Below are 27,305 nucleotides of genomic sequence, written 5' to 3'. Positions count from 1 at the left end.
CAGGGCTGTGCGTGGCCCGGCCGGAGGGACAGAACATGGATGTCCCCTCCAGAGGAGGGAGAGAGTGGCCCCGAAGAGGTGGGGGGTAGAGGGGGCGAGAGTCGCTGCACAGCACGTCCCTCTGTGGGGCTGGGGTGGGCGAAGGGGCATGCGCTGCCAACAGCTATAATAATAATAACAATAAATGATAACAGAGGCAGCGAGAGGCTGCCGGGGACCCCCGAGTGCAAGGGGAGCAGCGGGGGAAGCCCATCGCGGGGTCTGCCCCTTTGGCCGGGCTGGGGGAGGAGGAGACCGGGCGCTTTCACTCCTTCTGGCTGCAGGGGCTGAGGCAAAAGACAGAAAAAGGAGGAGGGGAATATAAAGTAAAGAGGGGGGAGAGAGTGAATGAAAACTAAGCCCAGCTTTTGCCGGTGCTGCTTGGATTGGATCTGGTTTGAGTTTCCTTTCTGCTGGCTTGTGCAGCAAGAGAGGAGGAGTGGGGGGAAGTAACTCACTCGCTCTGCCTCTGAAGCTGGGGAAACGTGCTGCTGGGGAGCTGCCCCGGGTGCAGTTGTCTCGTAGCTTATTGTGCTCAGTTACTAAAGAACTGCCTGGACTTCTGGAGGACGCGGAGGAGACTTCACAGACCCGATAGATGCTCAGTGCCTCTAGACTTGACATCTTTTTTTTTGTCTAGGGGATTCTTTTTTAAATTATTTTTCTCCCGTGTTTCTCAGAACAGCAGCTCCTTGAGTGTGTGGCATTGAAATCCATTGATTTGTTAACAACTTTGGGAGATATTTTTTTAAAACTTTTTTTCCCCCCCTCTCTTTTGTTTTCTTTGCCTTAAAAAAAAGAAAAAAAAACCCAATTCTTTTTGGGGGGAGGGGAGATGATCGTGCTGATGTGGAATAAGTGCTCCTGCTGTCTCCTCTTACTAGCCGCGGTCCTGATCGTGGAGAGCTCCCAGCTAGACAGCGCCAGCTCCAAGGTGAACTCCATCAAGTCCACCCTGATGGGGGAGGCTCCAACTCAGGCAACCAACAGATCCGCAGGCATCCACCAGGGACTGACTCTTGCTAGCAGTAAGAAGGGCAAAATGCTAGTGCAGATGGGAAAAAAGCCTCCCAAGCACTATCACCGCCAAGGAGAGGTAGGACGCCGCTTCATTCATTGCTTGAGTGTCTGTCCGTCTGCATGTTACATGCAAATAATTGCTAGTCTTCCCCACATATTGTGTTCAAAGCTTTCCTGTGTTTAATTAATTAATTTACTTCATCAGGGCTGTCTGGGACAATGTCATCTCATAATTGGTGTTAAGAATTGTGCAAGTGGGAGTTGGAAAGTTTTAAACACTTCATTTTTCTCTGAAGGATTAATCAGTGGTGGAAGAAAGAGTAATCTAAAAATATATCATCTTCAGCATTTCTTTGTTTGACTTCTTCAGAGGGCTGCTAGAAGTAAAGGAAGACATTTCTTGTTAACTCTTGGATGTTAAATTAATTGTATTTGAATAAGGGAGGAAAATCTGAGCCTGAAGTGAAAACTGTGTTTACAGCCGTGAAACAAACTTGGTTTTAAAAATCACACCTAGCAAGTTGATCTCTGATATCTTTCTCCATGGTGAGGATAAAAAAGCGTTCTGTCCCAGTGGTATAGTTTAAGGCACATTCATTTGCTTAACATGACAGAAAAGAAAATCTAGGTTTCTTGTCCAGAATATGCTCCAGTGGTTGTGGAAGTTTTGTTTGGTTACATCCAGTTGAGATAAGCAGGGAGTAACAGCCCTGAATATGAAGTTTGAGTGCAAGGAAGAAAGAAAAGGTCATAGATATTTTACGAAAAAAGGACCCTGACTTACACATGCAGTCTTCTTTCCTCTCTATCCTGCTTGGAAACTTCAAAGTCTTATAGAAAATTATACTAATTAAACTATCTTTGTTGTAAACTGTAAAGCAGCATTTTAAGCCATCAGTCCTTTACTTCCCTATCAAGTCTCAGGTGGTATGAATGTTGTGTGTTGTGATGTTGAAAGAGGCAGACTTCTTCAGAAAATATAGATTTTATACTGTTGGGTATTATTAGTACCTCCAAATACAGCTGTTTTTCATAAGCAACAAACAGCACAGCGGCAAGGGAGCTACCACCATTTAGCACTAAAAAGGCAAAAGCCCAGAGCCTGAAGGGTCTGTATCTTCCCTACATTTTTCTTAAAGCAGCAGAGAAACTGCTATTTCAAGCAATTGAAATTTGCTAAGCACTGAATTTGCTAAAGTGTTTCGTATCAGCTTCCTAATAATTGAATGTTATAATTTGGTTTTGCATGTGGGCATAATAACAGTGGTGGTAGTTTTGGTTTTTGCATGTGAGAAATTTGGTTTAAAACTTCTCCAAGCTTTGTTTCTCTAGCCATTCCATTGTTTTAAAATTTCCCCAGAATTTGGTCGCCTCTCCTCACCTCTGAGCAAAGTTTAGTAACAGATGCTGTGCTGAAGTTTCATATTACTAAAGTACTGTGCTCTTTCCTAGTGCACATTGTAATAATTACTATGTTAAATCACCTTGAGGAAATATAGGAGTGTGATACACTTTCTTATTACGTTCTCCTTGGGTTTTTGTTTTCTGTGTATTTGCAAAAAGGCAATATATAGGACCTATTTTCCCACTGAGCGTTATCTCAGTCTCATGAGTTTCAGTGCAGGTACTTGTGGGGCTGCGCTGTACAGCCCCAAACACAATATACAGTTTTTGCCTTTTGGGGAAGTCTTGCCACATTTCCCTATGTACAACATCCTTAGCACTTCAATGTATATTTAGTGCAATGTTGAGAATGATTGATTCTAACTCGCCCGGTTCCTGGAAGACAAATTGCACTGTCCACTGGTTGCATTTGCAAGATTTGCCCCTTACTTGCCAACCTGGATTGTTGACTGGGGACATCTAGTTAATGGCATGAACTCACAAGGTACATTTCAAGTTAGAGACAACAGTGTAAGTATCTGTGATGGCAGCAGAGATGGCATGCGCATTAAGACGTCCTCTTTGTAGGACAAGCAAAGATCCCTGGAGAATCAATGACTTTGGCTTCCAGGGAGCAAAGCTGGACCTCCCGTCAGTGCTGTCGGTGCTGATTTTCCCCTCTCTCCCTGGGACTCCATCCCTGGCTCCTGCACAGTCGCATAAAGATGTAGTCCCTCAAAATGGCTCAGATTTACTATCAATAATTGTAGATTCTACTTTCAACCATCTGCCTGAAGCAACACAATTAACACAGAATTGCAGTAAAAAGAAAAGTGACTTTTGTGATAATGCTTTATCTTTGGTGATAGTTCCCGTTGCAGGATTGATAAGCTGCTACGGTTTTTAACAGCAGCGTCACACATCTCAACCAATGAAGACATAACATTTTCATAATTTTGTAAAGTACTCTCTTGTTAGGTTAGTACTTGATTTGTTTAGATAATGGGACTTTGTGCTGAGGTTTTGCATGTTAGTTGCTAAAAGAATAGGCCTGTGCTTTTCTTTCTAAATTAATCTGTTGCATTAATGGAACTTATGATGTGTCAGAAGTAGGAGTTCTTTTTATGTCTTGGCAACATTAAATTGTGAGTTGTGTGTCTTGTTTACAACTAGAAAGCAATCTTAGTAAGGACTAAGGATAGGTAACTTAAAGGAAAATTAATAGATTTTACTGTTGTGATTGTTCTAAGCTGTGCATTCAGCTCTCTGCAGATGTATGTAGTAGAAATCAGGGGGCTCTCACCAAAACTGATGAAAGGACCATCAGCCAGCAACATATTTGCTTATTGCGCTTGGTAAACTAATGCACTTTGAGCATATTTCTCCAATATGTTAATGCAACACTTTCAATTATGTTAATTCTCGGGACTAGCAGCAACTTGGGAGTCTTTAATCAGCAATAAATCAACAGATACAATAGTTCATGGCTTATCTAGAGTGTTGATGTATTTCAGCTGGTAGTTACAGTGCTTCTGCCCAGAAAGGGAAGATCCAGCGCTCCTTTGTCAGGCAAAGTTCCAGTTCAAATTAATGAGAATACTCACATGAGCAAAGCAAGCTGATCGGCTCCTGGAGGGACTGGCGGGGCAAACGTGGATCTTAGTAAGACTTACATTTTTATGTCTTTCTGAGGAACATTATTTATTTTCTGTTCTTATTCCCTTTACTGCCTTGGATCAGCAGAGAATGAGAAACACTGATGTGCTAAATCGGTGAGATTTCACTGTCTTCACTGTCACTCCTGTTTTCCCCTTTCTGCAGACTGGTAATGTTTTCCCATTTTCACAGAGAGTCGGAAAGTATCTACAGCATTTGCGCAATGGGAAAATATGCTCAGAAATAGGACTACGCAGTGCATGCTAGACTAGGTTACTTTTTTGGGGGTCAGTACTATATATTGTCTGCCATCGATTTCCTTTCAAACCTGATTTAAAAAAATGGCTTCTAGGAACAACTAATACCTCAGTACTGTAGCCTCTCTGGGAAATTGTTTTGAATGTATCATCTCTCTAAATAAATATAACACAGTGAATAGAGTCGTAAATGAAAAAAGCCAGATTAGCAGTGACGGCAATTTTTCGGCGTGTTAGCTATGGCTTCCACTGTGGTAGAGCTCTCCCACATGAGTGCTCTCACTCAACTATAGAGATGCAACTTAAAAGGGAAAATCCCACGTATGGTAGCTGTGATTGAAAGGCATAGCCATTCTATAGATTCCTGCATGATGGCTCTGTAGCCTCTTTAATTTACTTCACTGTCTTTTTGACTTCTTGCCCCTAGGTTATAGTCCACTCTCTTCTCTGAGGCTTGTCCTCTCCTTTAGTGCTGGGGTTTGCACTCCTTCACACCAACCACCTTGAACAACCTGGTAGGCTGAGACCTACCAAACTTTATTGCCAGCCGTTTTCATTCTTTAATCTGCGGGCGCTATTATCTTCTGCCCTTTCCGAGTCCTGGCCACAAGCCGTTGCTTTGGCTCTCTCCCCAGTAAGACGTGTCTCTCGTTCCCTTCACTGCTGCGTAGCTGGTTGGGTTTGTGCTCCCTGCTGGGACAATCCCTCCCTCTTCCCCGACACGCACAACAGGAGCAGCAGCAACACAGGGAAGAACTGGGACAGCCAAGAGAGGGGACCGGCACAACTGGGGGCTGAAGAAGAGATAATGAGGTCTGGAAAACACACAGAGGAGCGAAAAGCTGCAACAAGTTTTAGCACTGCAGAGGCACAATAGACACACCTCAGATAAGCCTTTTGTATTTGATGCATTTTTATCTTTTTTTTAAAACTCCGGCTTGAGCTAAGAGGCTTCAGACCACAGAAGCCAAACTAAAAAGGTATTAATCCAAATGGCTCAGTTGACACTGATCTCATACCTATCAGTGCATGGACATGCATGTGTTTCTTGAACAAGACGCAGTTACCCGCAAGGACTTGCTGGAAAATGCTTGGATGATGCTTTGTAGCAAGTAAAACAGCATGAGCTGTAGTAATTGACTGCAATGCCCTGAGAATGTTACAATAAAATGTACAAAAGACACCAAAAATGTAACCACAATATCTCAAATAGCTAGCAACCAAAACAGCCTAAATTATTTTTCCATGTGATTGAAAATAAATTAATTACAATACCTAGAAACATCCAGCAACAGCTGCCTTCTTTTTTTTTAATGAAATAAATAGTAAGTACAGAATTGCTAAATCTTCAGAGGTTACCAGAGAATGTATTCTTTGCTCTTGCTGTTTGCTGTAAAGAATCTGGGAGACACACTGGTTTACTGGCAGCAGTCTTGCAAAATAGCCAAGTGTCTTGTCTCTCGATTGCAAAAATGGGATGCAGAGTATTATCTCCTTCCTGGGTTGTGCTCGGTGTCCTCTTCAATTTGTAATTATTATTTGACTTCTTAATATAGAGCAAAAGCTCCTATGAAGTGGCTTTACTACAACAATTTCCTATTAATGTTGCAACAATGCCTAGAAAACTTCCAGAACTCTGATTTGCTATTGGGTGTGCAAATACTTTGGAAGAGTCTGGAAAGTCTGTCAGAATCTAAGGACAAGACAAAAGATGATGAAGGATGATTACATTTTGCCCTCAGAAAAAAAGGAGTCTGATTAACTCATTATGTTTGATTAACTGATGCTTTGCAGATGCAAATATAGCACAAGCTTAATTTTGATTTTAATTATCTCAACACCGGATGTATCTTGCAAGCACTTCATATCTCATGGTTTGTCAGTCGAGCCTTTGGTCCTTTTACAGTTGTACTTACAAATGCCTCACCCTGCAAATGTTGTGCAGGAGGAATGTAACCCTGAAAAGGAGTCCCGTGAAGCTCCTGCTTCTGTTTGTTTCAAGCGTTGCTTTCCTCTTCAGGTTCTGTGTATCTGAGGATTTTTTAAAAGTATATCCAAACAAGCTTTATATATATGTAAAAGAGTTAATTTGGAGAACATGTTCAAAGCAGAGAGCCTCCCTTGCTACTTGGCTTGGGGAATTCCCTGCCAACACACTGGTCATGGTTGGCAAGAGTCAGGGCACCACGAGCCAGACTTGGAGCCCATGAAGCTGCCTCTCTTTTCCTGCACCGATAAAAATCCAAGTCTATTTAGATATTATTTTTTAGAGAGCTGAGGATAATTCTCTGGAAATCCTTGTCTTTCAGTGCTATGTTCTAGGCCGTGTTTCTGGTACCTTTAAGTCGAAACTAGCTTCTATGATCTTCATATCCACGGATGTGAAAGGCCCATACCAAAGCCAAGAAGAGCAGGAGGTTTGTTTTGTTACTTTGTTGTTGTTATTACTTTTTCTGCCTGCAAAAGTCTTTATTTTCATTAGAGAACATGGACGTTTATCTCTTCTTTTTTGATCAAGTCTAGGATGTGCAATGACCGTCTGTGTCCCCAAACTGTCACTTTTCTTCAGTATACTTTTTGCCTTTTTCATTGAAAGGCAGATTTATTTTAATGGAAAATTTCATTAACGTGAACCAATTTTCAAATTTCAATGAAGTGTGAAAATAGGTGAATTCATGATACTTCCAGGCTCATTGCAGAATCCTTTGCTCTTGAAGGAGTGTTAGAGGCAAAAAGGACAGATGTGGTCATACTAAATGACCAAAGCACAGCAATTTTCAAATGAAATAGTGATTTTTTGTTCATCTTAGTTACAGTTTTCTTAAGATCAGCCCTAAATCCACCTCTGATTTATATATTTGTGTTCACACAAAACTTGAGTTATGAAAATGAATGGCTATAAGCACACAATGGGAATGTGGGATTCACTCATTTAGCAGCTATTTTCCTCTTACTAAAGAAGATACTGAGGCAACGCTACAAAAAAAAGGAAAAACCGAGTTATTTTTTTCCCCATCAAAGCACACAAGCACACGGTTCAGCCCCTTGGGACTTTCTTAAAGCTAAACTTTGATACGATTGAATTTTCCTATGCTCAATAATGAATCTTGGAGACATGCAAGTTGCACATATGTAGCGCAAATGGCAGGGGTTTAGCATTTTTAGCAGCAAGCGAAGGTGGACTGCTCTGCACATGCTCGGGAATGAGGTGTTGCTTCACTCTGACAGCCCTCTGCCTCATTCTCTGTGCATCATGTAAGTGTGAACCAGGCTGTGCATGCTTTTAAACGCGTATTTATCGGTCCAGTGAAAGAGAGGACAAGGTTCAGTTCTACGTGTTTTGGCAGCGTGCGTTGAGCGAAGCAGCGACTTGCTGTCAGTGTGATCTCTTCTCGCACGTCTGAAATGCCTGAAGTAGAGATTTCTTAAAAGGGATTGCAAACAGAATATGTTTATGTTGCAGCAGGAAACTTTTCTTATTGGAATCTCATTCTTAACTATAGAACGGCATCAGCAAAAGTAATGCATCTGATTGAGGAAAAGCTCCTTTATTTTTCCTTTTGTATAGAGCGGGGTAGTTTCCAGAATTGATTATTTTGCTATGTATTCCTACAGGAAATGGTGCACCTCTTCTTGACAGTCTGAAAAGATCCTCAAGATGGACCTTTTGCTGTAAAACAAGGTTTCTGGAAGGCAGGGGAGATAACCGTATGTAAAACCACTAACAGAAACACAAAATGCTAAGCCTAACTAATCTTGTTGGGGTTAAGTTAGTTCAATTCATTTTCAGAAGTGTCTTGAAAGATTTAGGCTGTGCCAAAAAAAAAAAAGGTACTGATGGATGTGCTACCATCTTCCATTTCACGTTTTTGCTTTCATGGGACTTTATTCCCTCCTTTTAGTATTTTTACAGCAAAACTCTAGTGTTTCATGAAGTACAGCCATGGTACTTCGGATGGCCAGTGCTAAGTATCCATGTCAACTCAAAAGAAGCCTGTGTTTAACTGGGCCTTGGGTCCCATCTCAAATAACTTAGATTGTTTTCTGAAGCCACTACTAGAAATAGATTTTTGGGCTTCCTAATGCTGCAGATTCTAAGGAAGACTCCACCTGCTTTTATGGCTGGATTTACTGGTGTGCCTGAGGGATTTTGTGATTTCCTTACCCTGGGTGTGTTCACATGGAGTGTAACACAGAGGTGCTTTGCCTTATAGGGTCGCTGTTCAGGGTGAGTGTTTATAAAGCATGGGTTTAAAAGGAGAAAAAGCTCTGTTCAATATGATATAGAGCTGCAAGCAAGAGATGGTGTTAGGGAGCCTCGGCCTTGGCAGACGGTTTGTCTTTGCAGCATGTCTTCAGTAGCAGCTGAGTGAGAAATGGCCAAATGAAGCTTCTGTTGGCCTGACCTGCAGAACTTGCCATATTTCTTTGTGCCTTCTCTTTTGGCTTGAAAACAAGAGAGCAGAGCCTGTGCCCCAGTACATCATGAATTTCCTGAGAGACTCGGTATACCGTTTTCTACCTCAAAAAAGAAACGTTTGGGTTTCTTTCTGTCTTGTGGGGCGTTAGATTGTCCAGGACACGGAGACTGAGCTGTGAGTCTCCTACTTCTCCTCTTTGGCAGGAGTACTGGGTAGACACTTTGTTTTTCAAACATAATCTCCCTGTCATTCTTCAGGTAGGAGAGAAGGAGAGAGATGTCAAAGGGCCGTTTCCTCTTTTAGAGTTAGATGAGACAGTTGCATTCCTTACCAAGGAGTTACAAATTGTGATTAAATAGTTAATGTAGAGTTTTTACATAGAGAGAGACCATATGGTGCGTAACATGAAGAAATAATAATGGAAGAAGCAGAAGGTAAGAAAAAGCTGGCTACTGTTCTGTGTTTGCATCAGCGAACAGGGTGACCAGTTGGCAGCCTCGAGAAGGTGACATGGCTGGTGTGTTATCTGATGATAAATTCATGAAAGTTTACAGAGATAAACAAACTGGCATCCTTAGTCTTCTCTTTGCGAGAGGATTATCTCAACTCCCTGGGATGATGGGAGCCACCAAGTAAATGTGAAGCCTGTTTCACATATTTAGTGTAGCCTGTAAGTTTTAGCAGACTTGTCATTCTCAAATTTCAGTTTGACATCCACTCAGGTAGCAATAATGATACCATCTGACCCACATCACCAACCACATGTGTGAGCTGAACACTACGGGGTTGCCCAGAGAGACTGGAAGTTGTTCTTCCAGTTCCTGATTCTCCCAACACAGCTAAATTTGCAATGTATATTATGTATATTATTCATAACCAAGTAATTCGACAACCTCGTGTGGTGGAGAGAGTGGGTGTGGGTCAGAGCTGAAGAACGAAAATCCTGGGAGCTGTGGCTGGGCCGGAGATGTCTTCGCTGGAGACATTCAAGACCCACCTGGACACGTTCCTGTGCAACCTCACCTGGGCGTTCCTGCTCCAGCAGGGGGATTGGACTGGATGATCTTTTGAGGTCCCTTCCAATCCCAAACATACTGTGATACTGTGAAATGAGGAGGTTGTCATCCTCTCTCCACACTTTGTGTAGGGGGGAGCCAGGTGCTGCTGCTGCCTCATGTGTTGTCTTAGGGCTAATGAGGAAAGCTGCCTATCAAAAGTTAGGCTGAAAAGTGTACTTTATATTTTGCTGGAGAGGCTAAACTGCTTAGCTGTATAAAATGTTGTTGTAATTGTTTGAATAAATACAGGGTTTTAAAAAGGCTTTTCAGGAATGCTTGTAAACTTCTGTGCTTGGTTTTTCCCCATTGCTATCTTCCAGACATCCCACTCCTCGCCAAGGAAATGGCTTTTTAACAGGGAGAATCCTCTGGAAATTGCTTTCTGAGGGGGTCCTTGCCACAGCAGCTGCAACAAATTGCAACCAAACTTCAGTCCCAGTTGTTTTTTATTGCTAAAAGGATAAGTGACCAAGTGAATATTTGTATTATAGTTTCATGACAATTTATTAAGTATCAAATTGTAGTGTGTGGTGTTGTCTAACCAGAAGATTAAGATTTTCTCTGTGGAGGGAAATGTCTCTCAGACTTTGTACCAGTGCTTAAGCTGAACAAGGCTGGGAAAGTCGTGCTTATCCCAAACTGTCCTGTGGTTAGGCTGGCTTAGGGTTTTCCTTCCACTGAGACCTCAGCGCCGGGCCCCGGCCAGCGAAGGCAGCGCAAGCAGAGTAAAACCAGCACGAGGCAGCCGAGAAGGCTCAGCCCTGCAGTCTAATGCGTGCTGATCCACTCCCTGCTGCGTAAACAAATCTCCGGGGGGGCATTTTCTGAGCAAGTTGTTTGCTGAGTGGCAGCATACCTTTAGCATAGCTCAGATTGTGCTAATTGGAAAGCATTTTTAGCACAATTTTCCAAACAAGCAACGCGGAGCCCAGGGAGGTCAAGGGAGGATGGAGCAAAACCATGGGATGGTACAGGCTGTCTCCTTGTGTCTCTGGGCAGGGTTTGCCAGCTAGAAAGGTGACTCAGCCTCTCTGCTCCAAGTTCAGGGCCAGCATGGAGGATAAAGAAGACTCTGTCCCTTTATTTCTCTAGAGAAGTGACTAGAATGGGAAAAAAAGATGCGTCTTTTATTATGTGGGAAATAGGAGCTTCTAAGTTCTGGTATTGCACATATACATAAAATGTACTAGATAGTGAAAAATTTTCTAAGGATTTCAGAGGAACTCAGTCTTTCTTAGCCTACGTTTGTCTATATGCATAGGAAAATCTTGGTTTAAGTATCTCAACAACAGTGGTAGGGAGATAATAAATTAAAATGCATTATATTATCATTATTATTATTGAAAATGCAACAGCTTTTTTATCATTTGACTTCATTGGAAGTGTAGAAGAAACAACTGTCTGGAGCACTGTAGAGGGGCGGCTATTGGGTGGTTGGAAGAATAAGTTTGAAAGTCAGAGTTTCATGTTTAGCTTTTCCCTGCTTGCTTTCCTGGTTTGCCAAACTGGGAAGTACATATTTGGCCCTGTGCTCGACAGGGATTTTCAATGGTTTTATCAACAAACATTTGTAAATGTTGAAAGACCTTCATGCGTGGACATGCCTGATAGGCAGAAGATGTTAATTTGAAATGCAATGTCTGTTATCGGTGCACTTCAATGAACTCAGGTTATGGAGGGTTTAAATATCGGACAGCAAAACCAGAGACACTCCTCAGTTCTTGGGAAAGCAGATTTCTAATTAGATGCTTGTGTCCTCCTTCCGCAGGCACGCTGGCCTTACTGTCACTGCTGTAGGTTTGGGATTTGGGTTTGTTCATTACAGTTGCAAGGATGGTGCCTTTTCTTAAACACTGTCCTCTTAAGTTATCAGCAAAGGATAGATAAGAGAGTCTTCACTACAGGCACACATGTGCACCGCAGGTGTGAAGGGAACTCTTAAACGGTTTATGAGCACACAGAGCCCCAGGAACAAAGAGGGCAGAAAAGAATGTTGTCATTTTAAGGAAAAATATGTTTTAAGGCCCTGTTAAAAATAAAGCCAAAAAGAAATAGCAAATGGGCTGCAGATTGTCTGTGTAACAAGGATTAGCACTGCGAAAATCTTTGGTTTATCTGAGCTCACATGTCCCATGGACAGGCTCGTCTAGCCGAGATGCCATTCAACACTGGAGGGGGAATCCACTTTCGGGCTCTTGTCTCAGTGAGTTACCCACAAAATCCCCCTCCAATAGGAACACACAGACGAAGAGTAGCATAGCACTGCCTGACCTCTGCTTTAAAGATTTGACATGAATAGAAGCCAGTGCGCACATTGTACGAACATGTATGATAAGCAGTGTATGAATTCCAGGTCTGGGGTGCAGTTGTCACTCTTGAATTTGGTGGGACTGAACTCTGTTTTATAGCTAAAGGGCCAGAATGGAAGGGTCAAGCATGGGGAAAAATGAGAGAAAACCTGTTGTCTTCTGTAACAGCCATGTGATGATTTCTCCACTCGTTTAGGAACAGCTTTCAGGTCCAGTGAGGGAAACGTCCATAATGGTGGTGACAATTCGGTACCCAAAGAAGTGATCTAAGTCACTCCCATCCAGCACTGTTTCCCAGCAGATGCACCGAAAAATGTGGCCGCAGATGCAAGTTCACGCAGCCCAGAAATGCCATACTTCAGCTCCTCGCTCTGCAAAATGTGCTGTCTTGTCTGTCTTACCCAGGAGGTGCCACACGCTACTGTGCAGAAAGCCATGTCAAAGGTTAGGCCCTATTTTACAGTTAGGATGAATTTGAAGGGTATTTATGTACCTAACTCTGGAATGTTTTCAGTGGGAACTAGGTTCTACAAGCCTTTAGGGAGTGGGATCATGGCCTTTTTCATGCAGGAGAGAAATTCAGCTCAGACTCTCTTGCTGCCAAGCATGCTCAGGGACAAGAAGATCTCTTGTCCTTGATCACCTGTGTAAGATAGTCAGAATGTGGCCATCAGAATACTTTGTTATAATTATTATTACAGAACAAGTTAAAATAATGTAAGTTATTCCCTCAACGATGAAATAACGATATGAAAAATTGGTGACAGATCTGTATCTAATGTACCAGACACAGTTCCTCTAGCCCTTCTGTATGAGTTTTGGTTTCCATCCAGAGCAACTCTTCTCTTAAAGCAGTGTAATTCTTTTTCAGTGTAAAACTGGACAGGGATGCAGAGATGTTGCAAGCAGAGCTGTAGCCTTTTTCTTTAATGAACTTCTTCCTGACCCACCCTGTGTAAAGCAGTTGACACATCATGTGTTGTGCAGCTGGGATGGCTACCCTGGCACATGTATCTGACACATGAACGTATTGACTTTGGCCTTTTGGAAGCACAGGACCCATGCTGTTCTCCAGAGATGTGTCTAAGTCATTTTCCAGATACGGTGAATAGAGCAGCGGTAGGAGCAAAAGCTGAAGTGGAATTCACTAATTCAGATTTAGCTGACTCTGTGAAAACAGATTGCACAACAGAGACTGACACTCAGTTTCTGGATTTGATTTCCTCTCTTGCCCTGGTTTGACCCGCAGTGCTCCCTCTGGCTGGTGGTCAGTATTTGGTTCTCAAGTTGTAGAGTTTGCCTGTGGGGGGTGGTTTTTATTTGAGGTTTGGGAGGAGTTGTGTGGTTTGGGTGTTCTTTAAATGTAAGACTTTAGTGATGCAGCACTTTAAATTGGAGTTTTACCTGTTGACTGAAGGGCAGACCCGTTTCTGCGAGATACCAGCTGGAGCGCCTGAAGGGCTGTTTGAGTGGCATGGGGCTGGACTTCAGCCAAGGTGATCCGTGCTGCTGAAACAGGACGAGCAGATGGGACCAGCCACGAACACGGTCTGTGTGCTGTTGGTCGCACAACACGTGTCTGTGCTACCGCAGGACGGGGAGCTCTGGTGCTGTTGGTTTCACTGGAAGTCTTTGGGATCATATGCTGGGAAAACTTTGACCACTTGTTAGTAAAATTTCACACTGCTTTTACTTTTGATCCCACTCGGTCCTAAATGAGTCTATTGGCAGGAAATTAATTTAACCAGTAGCTACTGGAAGACATTTTGTGAACATTTGCTTCTTCTAAAGTTTATTTTCACAGTGTGTTCACCTGAATATCTTCCAGAACAAAAAACCTCAATGCTGTGCTGTCCTGATAACATGTGTGAGGCTCAGGCTTCCCTCATCCTTCCAGCCTCACAAAACCCTCTCTCAATACTCAGCCTTAATCATATTTGTAAAGATAATATTAAGGTTAATGTTTTAAACCAGCCCTCTCTTACCAGGTTAATGACAGAACAAAATCAAACAGCAGCATTTCTGGCAAGTAATTTACCACTGCTCTTCAAATGTGTGTGAATGGAGCTATAGCTCAAGTAACAAAAACATTAAAGTAACTGAGTTGCCAAGGGGTAACCCATTTCATAACTGATTAGAATAACTGATAACTGATCAGTAGACAGAAAAAATAAGCAGGATTAAATGTCCGGCTTTCATAATGCAGGGAGGCTATAAGCAAAGTTTCACACAAATCTTTTAGAGGCTGATGCTGTTCAACTTGTTGGTAAATTAGCTGGAAAATAGGGTATTACTGAGGCACAGAAGTTTTTAATGAAATGTATTCAGAACAGGAAGAACTTGAATGGACCACAAAGAACTGCAGCAAATCTCTGTATACTGAGCACCTGAGAAATAAAACCCACAAGTAAAATTCAGTTTCTTTAGGTATAAAGCCATGTACGTGGCTTAATGTGACGGCAGTTAGGCACATACAGTGATAACTTCTAAACTAGACTCACTTTAGCTATCAGTTAATGTTGAAGTAGCAGCAGAGAGAGGAGGAAGAAAAATAAGCCAAGCAGAATATGAGGAACTGAGAACAAAACAGGGGGCATTTGTACACTGCGTCTAAGTTCATGGTGCTGCTCATCCTGAATAGCTGCTAAAAGGCTATAGAAGCAGTCAGGATTAGACGGAGAAGGAGGACAGCAGGGATGATCAGAGCAGCAGAACTGCTTTAACACAGAAGAAATTAAATAGGACACAATGCCCCACTTTGGATGTTTGTGAGAGAACAGGTCAGAAATATATGAAATAACAAAGGGCTAGTGGGGAGCAATCATTCAGTATTTGCCCTAGAAGAAGAGTCAAGAGCAAACAGTGTGAAATCATCAGACAGCCAGGCACTATTTTTTTCATTTGTATAGCTCATTTCCCCACGATGCTGTGGGAGCCATATGGAACTGCTCAGACGAGATGAGAGCGACGCAGAGACGAGACGCTGCACTGGTAGGTACTAAACAGTGGTGGAACTTTCAGCTTCAGATGTGTCTGATCTGCTGTTTGCTGAATCTGGAAGAATGTAGCTGGGAGAAATGAGAAATCCTTCTGTACTTGCCTATTTTCTTACTCCTTGGAGAATTTGCAACTAGCAGGACACTGACCACTTCTCATTATGGCATCTTTTGTGTACTTATGTAGTTTATCAATAACTTATTATTTTTATCAACATAATAAATGACTATTAAATTATATTTTATCAGCATAATCAATAATAACACAGCTTGTTACCTCAGTTTATCAGAAATCTTAAGCATATGTGGTTCAACATAAACAGTCTTGTTATCTTGCTTACCTCAGTTAGGATGTGCATATATAAATAATAGGCAAATATCTCAGTACTTTGCTGGACTCAATATTTGGGTCTGTGACAGTGGGCATGGATTTTCATATTCTCTCCAATGCCCACTGAAATCAGTGTGAATACTCCCAGGAACTTCAGTGTGGGTTTGTTATTCAGAGAGGTTTCTAGGCAAAATGTTAAATATCCCAAAGAGATTGCTGCGGCAAATGGAAAACATGACTACAATGAAAAGGAAATGGAAAAACGAAGAAATAGACAAAGAGGCTCAGGACAGATTTACAAAGTATGTAGCACGCACAAGTCAGGGGAGACTTCTCAAAGAATTTTGCTACCATTTAGTAAATACTTTCAAAAAAGGGTCAGATTTTCAAGTCATTCATCACTCTGATTGAAGGTTTTTGGTTTTGAGGGGTCTTTTTGCTTTCCTGTGTTACTTCCTCAGGCTTACTTCTGCTCCTGAGTAAATTCTTCCCTCCCAAATTATCATTATATATCAGGCTGTGTATTTCTACTTTGTAGAAACGTCACAAATACATTCTGTGATTTTGTAGTGAGCTTCTATGGTAAACCCTGTGAACTGACTTAAATTTACCTTCAGAATCTGCCTTCTTTTTCCTGCTCAGCCTCTCTGTATGCACAGATGTCTTTGGAGGCAGAGTTCACCATAGGCAAGGTCAGCAAGCTTGGACTCCACAGCTGAGTTGGTGTCACTTCCTTGCGAGTTCATAGCAGCAGCAGTCGGTACCAACTCCTGGTGAAGTCTGTCCCAAGCTGATGAAAATACATTAATCTGGAAGACAAAAGTGAGATTTTTCTCCTTTAAATATACTCTGTATTTCAGTGATGCGTTAATAGAACACTTTACTAGTGGAAATTATATTTATCACTTCTGCTGTTAGAACAACCTTACAGCTTTTTGAAAAGTCTAACATTTCCAAAGTTGATGCAGTTTTAATGGAAACTACTCTCACACCAGAGAAGAACAGGGTTGGTTTGATCCATCTGCAAATATATACAGACAGCTAAGAACAAAAGGCAACTCAGCGTTACAGTCAACCCAAGAATCTCCTACTTTAACTTTCAGATCTATTTGACCAGAGATTTTAGGGAGTGTAAATAAAAGTTATGGTGTTACAAGTGCTGGGGAAGGGGCGGGGAGGGTGTCTTTCCTCAGATCTCCCTCCACATCAGGCAAAAGTGGGAATTTACAGTCTAAAAACGTTGTGTTCCCTCTGCTGCTCCCCCTAGCTTCAGTCTGTGGATACCAGCTCTGTTTCAGGAATATCATTGCCATTAAAAATCTTTTAGAACACTCCTTTGACCTCTTCTTCCAGCTGCAAGCTCCCAACCATTTAAAAGCCATGCTCAGTACAAATGTTTAAAATGCTTTGACATTCAAACCTGGATTCCAAAGCACCCAGTCTCAGCTCAGAGCCCGGCAGAGCTGCTGCCTCTCCACAGCACTTCAGAGCAAGATGTGACATCTTGTGACTAGATGATTGGCATGATGAGTCTTGAAACATTTATGTCTAATGCAGTACATGTTTTTTGATAGATATGGCCAAGTCCAGTCTGCTGCCTCTTTAAAGCAAAGATGTAAAGAAATTTGCTGTCCCGAACTTGACTGCTTGTTAAAATCTCTGATTTCAACGCCATTTTTGCTGGGAAAATATACCAAGTAATTGTATAATATGTGTTTGTTTATTCTGCTGGTTTTGTTCATGTAGCACAATAGTTATTGCTCATGGCATTTTTAATGGGCATGTGACATAGTATTTACAGGGCCACAAGTGCAAGTTTCGTTGGTAGGTTTTGTTTTTTCTGGTTAATGTGGAGCTGTCAGGTCTCTTTTACAGTTTTAGGAATGTAGGCTGATTTTCAAAGTGAGCTTCCAGCTTACTTACAGCCTGCAGCTGAAACTTACTTGGTATTTAGTCCCTTTGGAAAATTGGCCCTCTTATCTAGAAATCTAGAGAGAACCTGGCTCAGGGCTCCTCGCTGTTGTGTGTGTCAGTTCTCATTTCAGCACTTTTAAAAAATCAATTAAAACCTCCAAATTCCTTCCTCAAGTCCTTCCCTCAAGACAGTGATATTATGCAAGATGGTATCATTTAAAAGAAAGAATTGCTGGTAAATAATTATAAAATTAGAATGTGTGGACCAACACTGCGCAAATACATTCAAGAAAACAATCATGGTTTGTATTAGATATCTAATAAAAAATAAAGTATCTCCTCTATATTGATGTGCTCATGAATGGAGAAGTTCCCCATGTTTCTAGCCTGGGCACTATCAGCCACCCAAACTAATAGAGGTTTGCTGGACGTGAATAATAAAAACATAGGTTTGCTACTTGCACCTCGAGGCCACGGCGTTGCTGTTGCTGATAGAAATGCACTGCTGAGCACAAGATAGATTTGGGGTTTTTTCGAGTTTGGTGGGTTTTTTTGTTTGTTTGTTTGAGATTTGTTTTCATATTAGGTCTGTGTTTGTGTGTTTGGGTTTGGTTTTGGTTTTTTTATTGAGATAGGTTTTGGGTTTGCATTTCTTTGCTTAAAAAAACACAATTTAGATATGGTTTTTATGATGCAGAATCTGAAATAGGAAGTGGGCACTAAATTTCCCTGCATTTGGAGCAGAATCCCACCTCTATTTTTCCCCAAGACATCTATCTATCCGGTATGTATCCAGGCTTATCTAAGTCTCTCCTTATGATTCATCAAGACTTCCTACATAGTTAAAATATTTCTTCTTGCCTTCAGAGTATTGTATTACCCTCAGAGCATTGTATTATTAGTATTAAAGGGTGCATAAGCAGAAGTTAAAGTGAAATAGAAGGACCAAGTCATTCCAACAACTCCAAGTGCACAAAGTATTGAAGAAAGAGTGGAGATTACCTTCCCAAGATGGTCCACTGTTATGTGGGTGTAAATTAAACTGAATGCAGTGAAACTTGCTGGAAGAGCTTTATTCTATAAATTAATGTCTCATTCAAAAGTGTGAAGGAACCACTTGGTTCACCCATGAGTGGGAACCTGCCATTTTTAGTCTAATGTTTGGTCTGATAAGTCATCAGTTAACGCTAAACCTTTATGGCATTGATTCCAAAAAACTGTCATGGTATGTCATCTGAGTTTCCCCATTATGTGGAAATACTCCTCTCTGAAACAACTATATGATATTTCAAGGAACTCAAAACATTTGGAAGATGATAAATGCAAACATCTATACAATGGGAAGTAGAGTATTTGCAGGGAAAAAGGACAAATGCAGTCAATCTGGAATGATGCTAAATGTCATGAAGTTTAAAAGGAAGTACACAGGTTGAAAATGATACTGTTCAAATCAATATTCCTTTAAACAGTGTTTTTTTCTAAACCTGCCTTAGAAATATTTGCAAATTCCTAGAAACATTAGAACTTAGTACTTTTACTGCTTGAGAATTAAAAAAAATGTAATGGAATCTACAAGATTTCACTAGGACTGCTCCATTTTCCCATAAAAATCCTTGAAATAAAACACTGCTTTATTCTTTTTAATCCTTCAGTGAAAAATAAGTGCTTTAGTCACAATTTGTACAAATTCTAAGCAGAAAAACATCACCATTTATTACAGATAGGAAAAGTATTTGCTTTGGGAACCTCCATTTGCTCTTGAGTCAGCAGGTTGCTGCTACATTCATTTGATCCTTCTTGGCTTTCGTGCTCGCTTATCTATCTCTTTGTGATAGTATATTGTTCAGCTTAGTAAACTCTCAAATGTATAGAAATCTAGGTTCCCAGCACTCTGAATTAGACTGGAACTCAATTCATCTGACAGACTTTTGAAACTGGGGCTGTAATTCCCAGTTCGTTTAGATACTTAATGATGGTTTAACCTCCTGTCTGCATTTGTACTTGCTGACTCGTTGATTTTTAGGCAGTGGAAGTCAGTCGACCTTCAGATCAGAAGCATGTGGTGCCCCTCCAGCAGACAAACATTTTCCACCAACATTTTGAAGAGAATAAAAATCTAAATAAATAACCCCCAAGGTTGAAAAGAGCCTATTCGCCAAACATTGGCAAAGTAATTCCACAGGAAAAATAAATGTTGAGCAAAGTGATCTTTCATTTGAAAATTGGATCCAGATTTTACCATCTGAGAAGGGTGAACAACTGTGTCAAATGCCGGGCAACGCAGTTTGTCTGCAAAGTGTGTTGCCCCAAGGTACTAATGTTCTGCTTATGGAGAAGTGCAGTAGTTTGTTTATCAGTGAACTCTTGAAATCACGGTGCCAGGAATACTATCCCTCATGTAATATATACAATTCATGTATATGTACCAGCTCCCAGGTAGTTCAGAATGAGACAATTCAGGGCAGATTCATCTGGCAACATATTCTTTTGAAAATGAAGCTTTCTGTTCTTTGAAGAAAGATGGTAAATAACATTATGTCTAGAAGGAAACAAAAATAGAGCACAATATGAGACTTTTGAGAAAGTCAAGCATTCAGTTGCCTGTTTATCTTTTGATCTAACATAGTTGTTCCTTGGTTAAATTAATCATCATTGCCTTAATAGTCTACTTTCACATGGAAAATAGTTTGCTTCTACTATGGTGCTAAGTTTAGTAGTAGTAGTAAGTTATCCAAGCATGGAAGAAAGGGAAGAAATGTAGGGACTTAATGGCCAGTTATCCTGTTAAAATGCAGTGTTATAACTCTGCTGCCTCTTCAAGCAACGGTGTGTATTTGAAATCCAAGGTTCTCTTTCTGAATAGAAAAATCACTCTAACCTGCTATAACTTGGAAACCCTCATTCTCCCTGAGTTGCACTGATTTTGTTCCACCTGTGCAAGTCCTCTGAATTGAAAGGCAATTTCAGCAATACAATACTTGCTTGTGATACTTGCAAGAGTTAAATCCAAAATCTTTGAGCTCCAGGCTAAGGTGAATTTGTGCTGCAATCAGCTTAGCAAGTCAGGCTGTGGAAAAGGATTTCCAGAAAGTAACTAAAGCATTTCTGCCTTCAAAGTCCTTTCAGGATTTTGGCCAAGGGCATAATTTGAGGGATGATATAGTAAGGAGAATGTCTCTGGCTTTCTTACTTTAATAGTATATCCTAATGTGGACCTGCGTGTTATTTTTAAATGTATCTGATTTATATATCTGCACACGTATGCCTATAAATACTAAGAAATAAATATCTTATAAATATCTTTTAAGTATCTTATAAATATCTTATAAATAAAATATCCCTATAAATACTAAAAATGTATGTCAATTAAGCAGGAAAGTTATAATTTGTTGTTTTTTAACCAACATTCTGATCTTAGAACTTCTTTGCAATCTCTAGTACCAGGAAAAGGGAAAATGTCATAAAATAACATTTTCTTGAGAAATTTTGATAAACACACAAAACCTTCATTTCTTTTTAGGGGAAAAAAACCTTCCAGAAATTAGGTTGCTTCAAAATGAAATTATTCATTATTCTATTTTTCCTTATTCCATCTTATTCACTGCTTGAAGCATATAAAATTTCCTTTTCTAAATATCTTTTGGAGATAAGTTTGAAATTCAGAATTAAAGTAAAATTATTGTGAAACAAGTTCCTTAAAAGTGGCACGGTGCACTTTCATGTGTATTCTTTTCCAATATTTCAATGTAGTCCATTCATAAATAGGATGAGGATGATTTTATCTGTTGGAGATGAAACCTTTGCTGGGATCGGGCTGTGTACTTTTTCTGGTTCACTCATCACTAAAATGCTTTTGCTCAATAATTTTTCCTCTCTCGGTTGTTTTAGCTGGATCCCAGTTAACAAGAGTGATAAATGGGGGGAAATATTTACTGTAGGAAGGAAATTCAGGAACCAGATGGTTCTATATGGATTGGATGGGATAATCTAACACAATCCCCTACTTCAGCAACGTGATTTCAAGTGGAAAGTCTAATTAAGAGTAAGAGTTTTTGTAGTGCAAAAAACCAGTGTTACTTAGGTTAAAAAAACCCACAACCAACCAAAAAACCAAACCTGTGATAACAGTTGTGCTTTTCATCTTAGAAAAACTTTGTTGTTGGTATGATGGCAAAAAGAAAACATAATATTTGCCAGTATCTTTCCCCTAATACCTTTTTCTTGTGATGTCTCCCAGTGTGGTGGGCTGGGCTTGTCTTGCCCCGTAAGGTGGGGTTCCTTCTGTACCATCTTCACAGCACTGGGCGGCTTCTAATTTTCTTTGTCAGAGCCACAGGGCTTCAAGTGGAGGGACACACGAGACTCGTTGGAGTTGGGCATTTTCTCTGCATTAAGACTTTGATGAAAACCAGAAGCAGTAAAATAATTTCTTGAGCGCTGTGGAGTCAGAATATGATTTCTATAGAATTGCAGCTTATTGCACTGGCTTCTGTTTTAGAGGAAAGTCAACACAGGTGAGACGGAAGGTGGCTAAAATATGTATACTCTGCCCCAAAGCTTGTAGAAGTCCACCTTGTGTCAACTGATTTCAACTTGCAGGGAGCACTTTGACTAAGATCTCCCAAAAGAAATAACCCGAGTAATAATAAGAGAAACATTGATCTCAAATAGCTGTGCAAGAAATCTGGAATGTGAAGTAGCATCTTACTACATGGTGCAACTTGACACATTCCTGTGGAAATCAGTGGGAGATTGCCAATTGCCACCAACAGAAAATCTGGCCCTGCAAATAACTTAATCTTTTAATTCTTATCCTTCTTGAAATATAATGCCACAAAACAAACTTGCATTAACTATTTCCTTGTGTGTCTGTCTTGGCATATCTGACACAAACCAGTAGTTCGGGATATCAGCCAGCCTTCGGTTCTGTCAAATTTTATGCCCGTTAAAATTGCCACATAAATATATTTTGTCTTTGTCATACTCCTCAGTTTGGAGCCAAATTGTAAAACAGCCATAAGGCTTGTTTGCTTCTATAGGTGTGTTGGCTTCTGTTGTTTCTGTCTCCTGTTCATCATGAGAGTGCATTGGGAAACACGGTTGCCGGTTATATAGAATTAGTTCTAAACATCTTCCTACTTGGTAAGGTAAGGGTGGGATGATAAAACAAAGAAATATCCATTTGAATTGTGGTGTTTGTGACTTGCTGGATAAAACCGTTCGTATGGTGTGACTTCAGTATATTTTCAAACTACATCAAGGAGATATTTATCAACACTGCATTTTTGTGTGTGTGACACTGAGAAAAGAATAAATAAGTGTAAAGGAACAGCTTTTTAATGTCCTTCTAGGAGAATTTAAATGCCATATTTTCCAACAACGTGAATGCGGCTACATTTGAATGCTAAACCAGAAAGGTTTATAGTACATATGGTACCTATTTGAATTTTTTAAATGTCTAATTTCTGCTGTGGAAATGGAGGCCAGCTTGAGTTATTTATTGTGGACTGCAGAAGGAAATCACGACCCTTTGCAGGGACACGTTAGAATCCCTGCGCCATTCAGCCAGTTTTCTCCTGTCACACCTACTTAAGTTTTCAAAAAGACGCTTTAATGTATTGAGTGTGCTCTGGATCATACTAGTTCCTGAGCGCTTATGACAGCTTTCAGAGATTGCTGGTGGCTCCCAGTAGATTGTAATTCTAGAAACAGGAGCTTGATGCTAAGCATCACCACCTGTTCTCCATTATTTTTCTTCAGAAGAAAACAATGCAAGGATAAGATTACATACTAATGGAACCCATTTTCACTAAATAGGTACATTTGGTCACATGTAATTTGGTGGCCCATAAAAGAAAAAAAGAAAATAGTAAGCTGTTTTCAAAAGGGAGAAGCAAATAAAACTTAAATGAAGAGTTTCCTAACTATGTTAACTAAACCCAGTTCTTACATGGCAGGTATGTAAGTACGTACAGATCCCTGTTGGAATAGCTGTGTTTTAGATTTGATTTGTTGACGTATCCTAAAAGACTTTGGACCTCATTCAGCCCTTTGTAAATCCACTACAGAGCTGGATTTGAACCCTTCTGGCATTTACACTGGAATTCCTATTTCTGCCTTGCTTAGAACAATGCAGGTTTTGTCTGTAACCGAGGTTCCTCTGCTGCCTCTTGGTAGAAGAAAATCATATGTAACATTGTTATAACAATACTTGCAAATGATGTAGTTGTTTCTTATATTCTATTATCATTTGCCATATGCCAGCATGGTCCCATGTTGTATCTCTGCTATACAGCCATGTGACATATATCTAGGTAAGCGAAAGGATTTTAAAAATTAAATCATCAGTGCAACTCTGTATAGGTTTTAGCCCGTGTATGTGGTGTAAGTAGGCAGTACAGTTTTCAAGCATGAAAGCGTATGTCACCTTCTCTTAAAATCCTGAACGTGGCAGAATTCCTATAGAATCTGTGATGGCCTGCCTCATGGTAGTCACTAGTCCTGGTTGCAGATGCACACCAGTCTCTAAATGGTACCCAAATCTGCTTCTTAGCACTTTTTGTCGTGGTTTTCCTTTAAAAACAAAAACCTCAACCAAAAAAACCCACAAAAACCCACAACTTTTTTCCTGGTAGTGCTGCTTAGTGATTCTCCTCCAAGACTCCACATGGGACTGTTGGTAGCCTTTCAGCGGCACTGCTTCTTGCAAATTCTTTGGTGAGAAGCAGTGTGGTTTTAAAAATGTATTTGTCTTCTGAAGCGTGTTAGTTCCTGAATTTTGAAAATGAGATTCAGCATTTAATCGAAAGGCAGCAAGGAAGAGTCATTGTACCTTACCCACAGCTTTTCACTTTTGGGGAAATGAGGTGTTTTTAGCAACGTTTGTTTGCTGTGTGCATGTTCGGGAGGTGCCACCTGCCAGCGCAAGCCCCAGAGCTCCTGTTGGGGTAAAGCATAGATTTAACTCTTCTCAAACAATGGCAGAAGTTTTACCAGTCATTTTAGGCCTCCTTTTTTTTGGACAAAACTTAGGTAGAAGCTGGAGAACTAAAAGGTTTGTAGTCCAGACTTCCTGTGTGATCCATGGGAAGGCATCCAGCAGGGACTAGACACCGTATGCTGAAGTTAGAGCTGACATTAGGTGGCAGAGACCCACCACCCTTCTCAGCTGGGGCTTGACTACAAACCTGTGGGTCCTTTCTGTTTCACTACAAGCAGCCTAATATTCAAAGTATAGAGCTCCTATATTCCCTCATTTAGGACAAAACCCGCCACCAGTAATCCCACCAGAACTGATGGGGCCATGCATGTACAGGTCACTTTATAGGTACTTAGATCCTTTTCTAGAGCAGGTTTGGTGGCTGTGTGGAGAAGCCTAAATGTAAGAGCTGTCTAAGCCATAGTTACATGTGGAGAGAGGCTTGGGATCAGAAAGTAATCTGGTTTGTTCTCTCACATGTATTTGTTCTGTAGTATTGAACTGAAGTCTTAACTCTGGAATTGGAACAGGTTTTGCTCAGAGGAAGCAGAAAAAGTAGATTTATGGAGTGCTCTGCTGCAGCTGCTTTTTCTGAATGCAGTAATGGTTTGTAAAGTATTGTTAGATTTGCAAATGTGTCTAATGACTTAAATATTTATAGACCTGGTTAGTTTACAAAAGCAGACTATTTAAGCTTTGAAAGAGTTTCATTTCAGATGTACAAAATTGATTTTTGACAGCATTGTCAGACCATGATATTACTCTGTGTGTAAATGGGTGGGTGAGATGTTTCAAAAAAATAGACACACAGTCTTAGCTTTTCTGTGAACAAACCAGACCATTTATATGCCTCTTTTCAAGACTTTGTCCAAGTTGCTCTAAAACGACTTAAAGTGAATGCTCCCAACCAGTGCACAATTTACATTTGATAATATTTCCATGCTGTCGTGTATCAATGACCTGCTCTTCAAGTCTTTACTCATGTTCTAAGTCTTTAGTGAGCAGATCGGTTGTGAAGCTCAGTGAAACCATCAGATTCTTTATCACAGCGAGGACTACTCACATTAGGGAGAGATTGCAAGATCATGCCTTTTTAGCCTTTTGATTTCCTAAATAAATTAAAACCTTTGTTCTGATTTTGGCTGGGGAAGTTCTTTTGTTGGCTAGCCACAATATTTCCATTCATTTGCATCAGTTTCTTTTCTCCCAGAGCAGATAACAGCAGTGCTGGATGGAACATCTAACAGCCAGCCCTCTGGCAGAGAGGGAGCCGGCACCCGAGCAACCAGCGCCCCACAAATAGCTTTGCTGTTGTTCACGTATCTCGCTAATGAAAACAATGATCTGGGAGAGGCATGAACAGAGTTCTGCCTAATGGAGTCTCATTAAAACAACAGTTTGCTGCTTTTCTTTTGAACTTTTCAAGAGTCTTTCTCGACTGACACCCGATAGGAATGATAAGGGTACTGCTGCACGTTCCTCAGTAAATCTGTTACACGCGGGTACTTTTCCATTCAGATATGTGTGTGTATTTTCATGAAAGACGGGCTTAAGACAGACTCTCATTTCCAATCCAGATGTACTTTGACTTGAAGACTTTAAGAAAATGAATTTTTTGGTATATGGTAAACAACTGTGGCTTAGCCGTGAGTAAAAAGAAGCTGACTCTGAAAAGAAAGGAGGAAAGAAGGTTGGCAAAGGTTTGCATAAATAGCTAGAAGAGGTGCTGGGGAGGATCCAGACGTTTGTATATTGCTCCTAGCACACAGTCCCTACTGGCCATCGCTCTGCAAACAGCTGGGTTTTCTTGGTGTAACAGATTGTTGCACTGCTGCTAATGCTGATATTTGTCAGTGCCTTCAATTTCCATTCACTGACTTCTATAATGAGAACTTAAAAATACAGAAGAGAAATAGTGAGGTCTGTGATTGCAAAGGTGTGTGTGTAGACAGACTTGTCCTCTGCTTCAAACAAAAATGGGCAAACTGCATTAGCATGTGCTTCTTCCTTTATTTTTCCAGATCCCATGATCAAGCATAGCAAATCTTATTAATAGAAGATGAGGAAAAATGCAAAAAGGTTTGGAGAAGGATGTTTTGGAACAGAGTGATTATGTTCTCTCAGGTTGTTCTAGAAAAATGTCAAAATAACAATGTAGTTGTATTTGCATGTTCCAGTAATATTCTGAAGTACAAAGAGGCCCAACTGACGAGCAGTACCTGCATGATACATCTTACTGAGGGACTCTCTCAATGTCTACAGTGATATCAGTGATCCCAGTGCTCTTTTACACGTTCAACCTGTAGGCTTCAGCATGATTGCATTGGCTTAACTGAGAAAAACATGTCTTCTGTTGAATAAACCTGGATAAAGGTACTTAAATTAAAGGAAATCTTTGTAAGTACACTATGTGCTATCTAAAACTTAAGCTAAGTATTAAGTAATTCATATGGCCTGTTGTTACAGCTCAAGATAGCCCGACACCCTCAAAAGAAGAATTTTGCCTGATCGTTTTAATGATGCTGATAAAAATGTATGCTTTTCCTTTAGTGACAGAGCTTACCTCTCTACAGTATAAATCCTAATTGTTGACCTTTTAAGGTAGAGCACTTTCTTGCCTTCTGTGCCACTGATAGCAGGGAAAACCAATAGCAACGAAAATGGTATTTCAGCATTTTCAGGGAGGGGCAGGGCGCAAAATGCAAAGTCACAGCAGCAAAGCATTACAGAGGTCTTGTACTCTCTCCTCTCTGCCCTTCCTATGCCTATAGGAAGGCTGGCAACGGACTGGCTTGGGAAATGATGGCAAAACCTGACGTTTAGCCCCTATCTGTTGTATTTTGATGACCATTTTGCATGACTCCAAGGAAGCTAAAATCCTGAAGGAATGAGGCAGGTAAACTTAGACACTTGCGTATGCAAAGAGCTGCCTTGTGGTTTTT

The 27,305-nt window shown here is 40.7% G+C and overlaps 1 protein-coding gene across 1 annotated transcript in view; it reads left to right on the top strand.

The window, feature by feature from the left end:
- Positions 1-487: 487 nt before the first annotated feature.
- DKK2 (dickkopf WNT signaling pathway inhibitor 2) overlaps positions 488-27,305 on the top strand; it is a gene marked incomplete at its 3' end in the record, with an annotated part of 41,132 nt that continues 14,314 nt past the window's right edge. The window contains exon 1 of the mRNA XM_080344307.1: positions 488-1,135. Within this exon, the coding sequence (XP_080200433.1) occupies positions 875-1,135 (261 nt within the window). The 5' untranslated portion in view covers positions 488-874. The remainder of the gene's footprint in view (positions 1,136-27,305) is intronic.

The sequence above is a fragment of the Nesoenas mayeri genome (genome assembly GCF_963082525.1).
Source record: "Nesoenas mayeri genome assembly, chromosome: 4".
Lineage (NCBI taxonomy): Eukaryota > Metazoa > Chordata > Aves > Columbiformes > Columbidae > Nesoenas > Nesoenas mayeri.
This window is presented reverse-complemented; position numbering and strand designations above follow the sequence as displayed.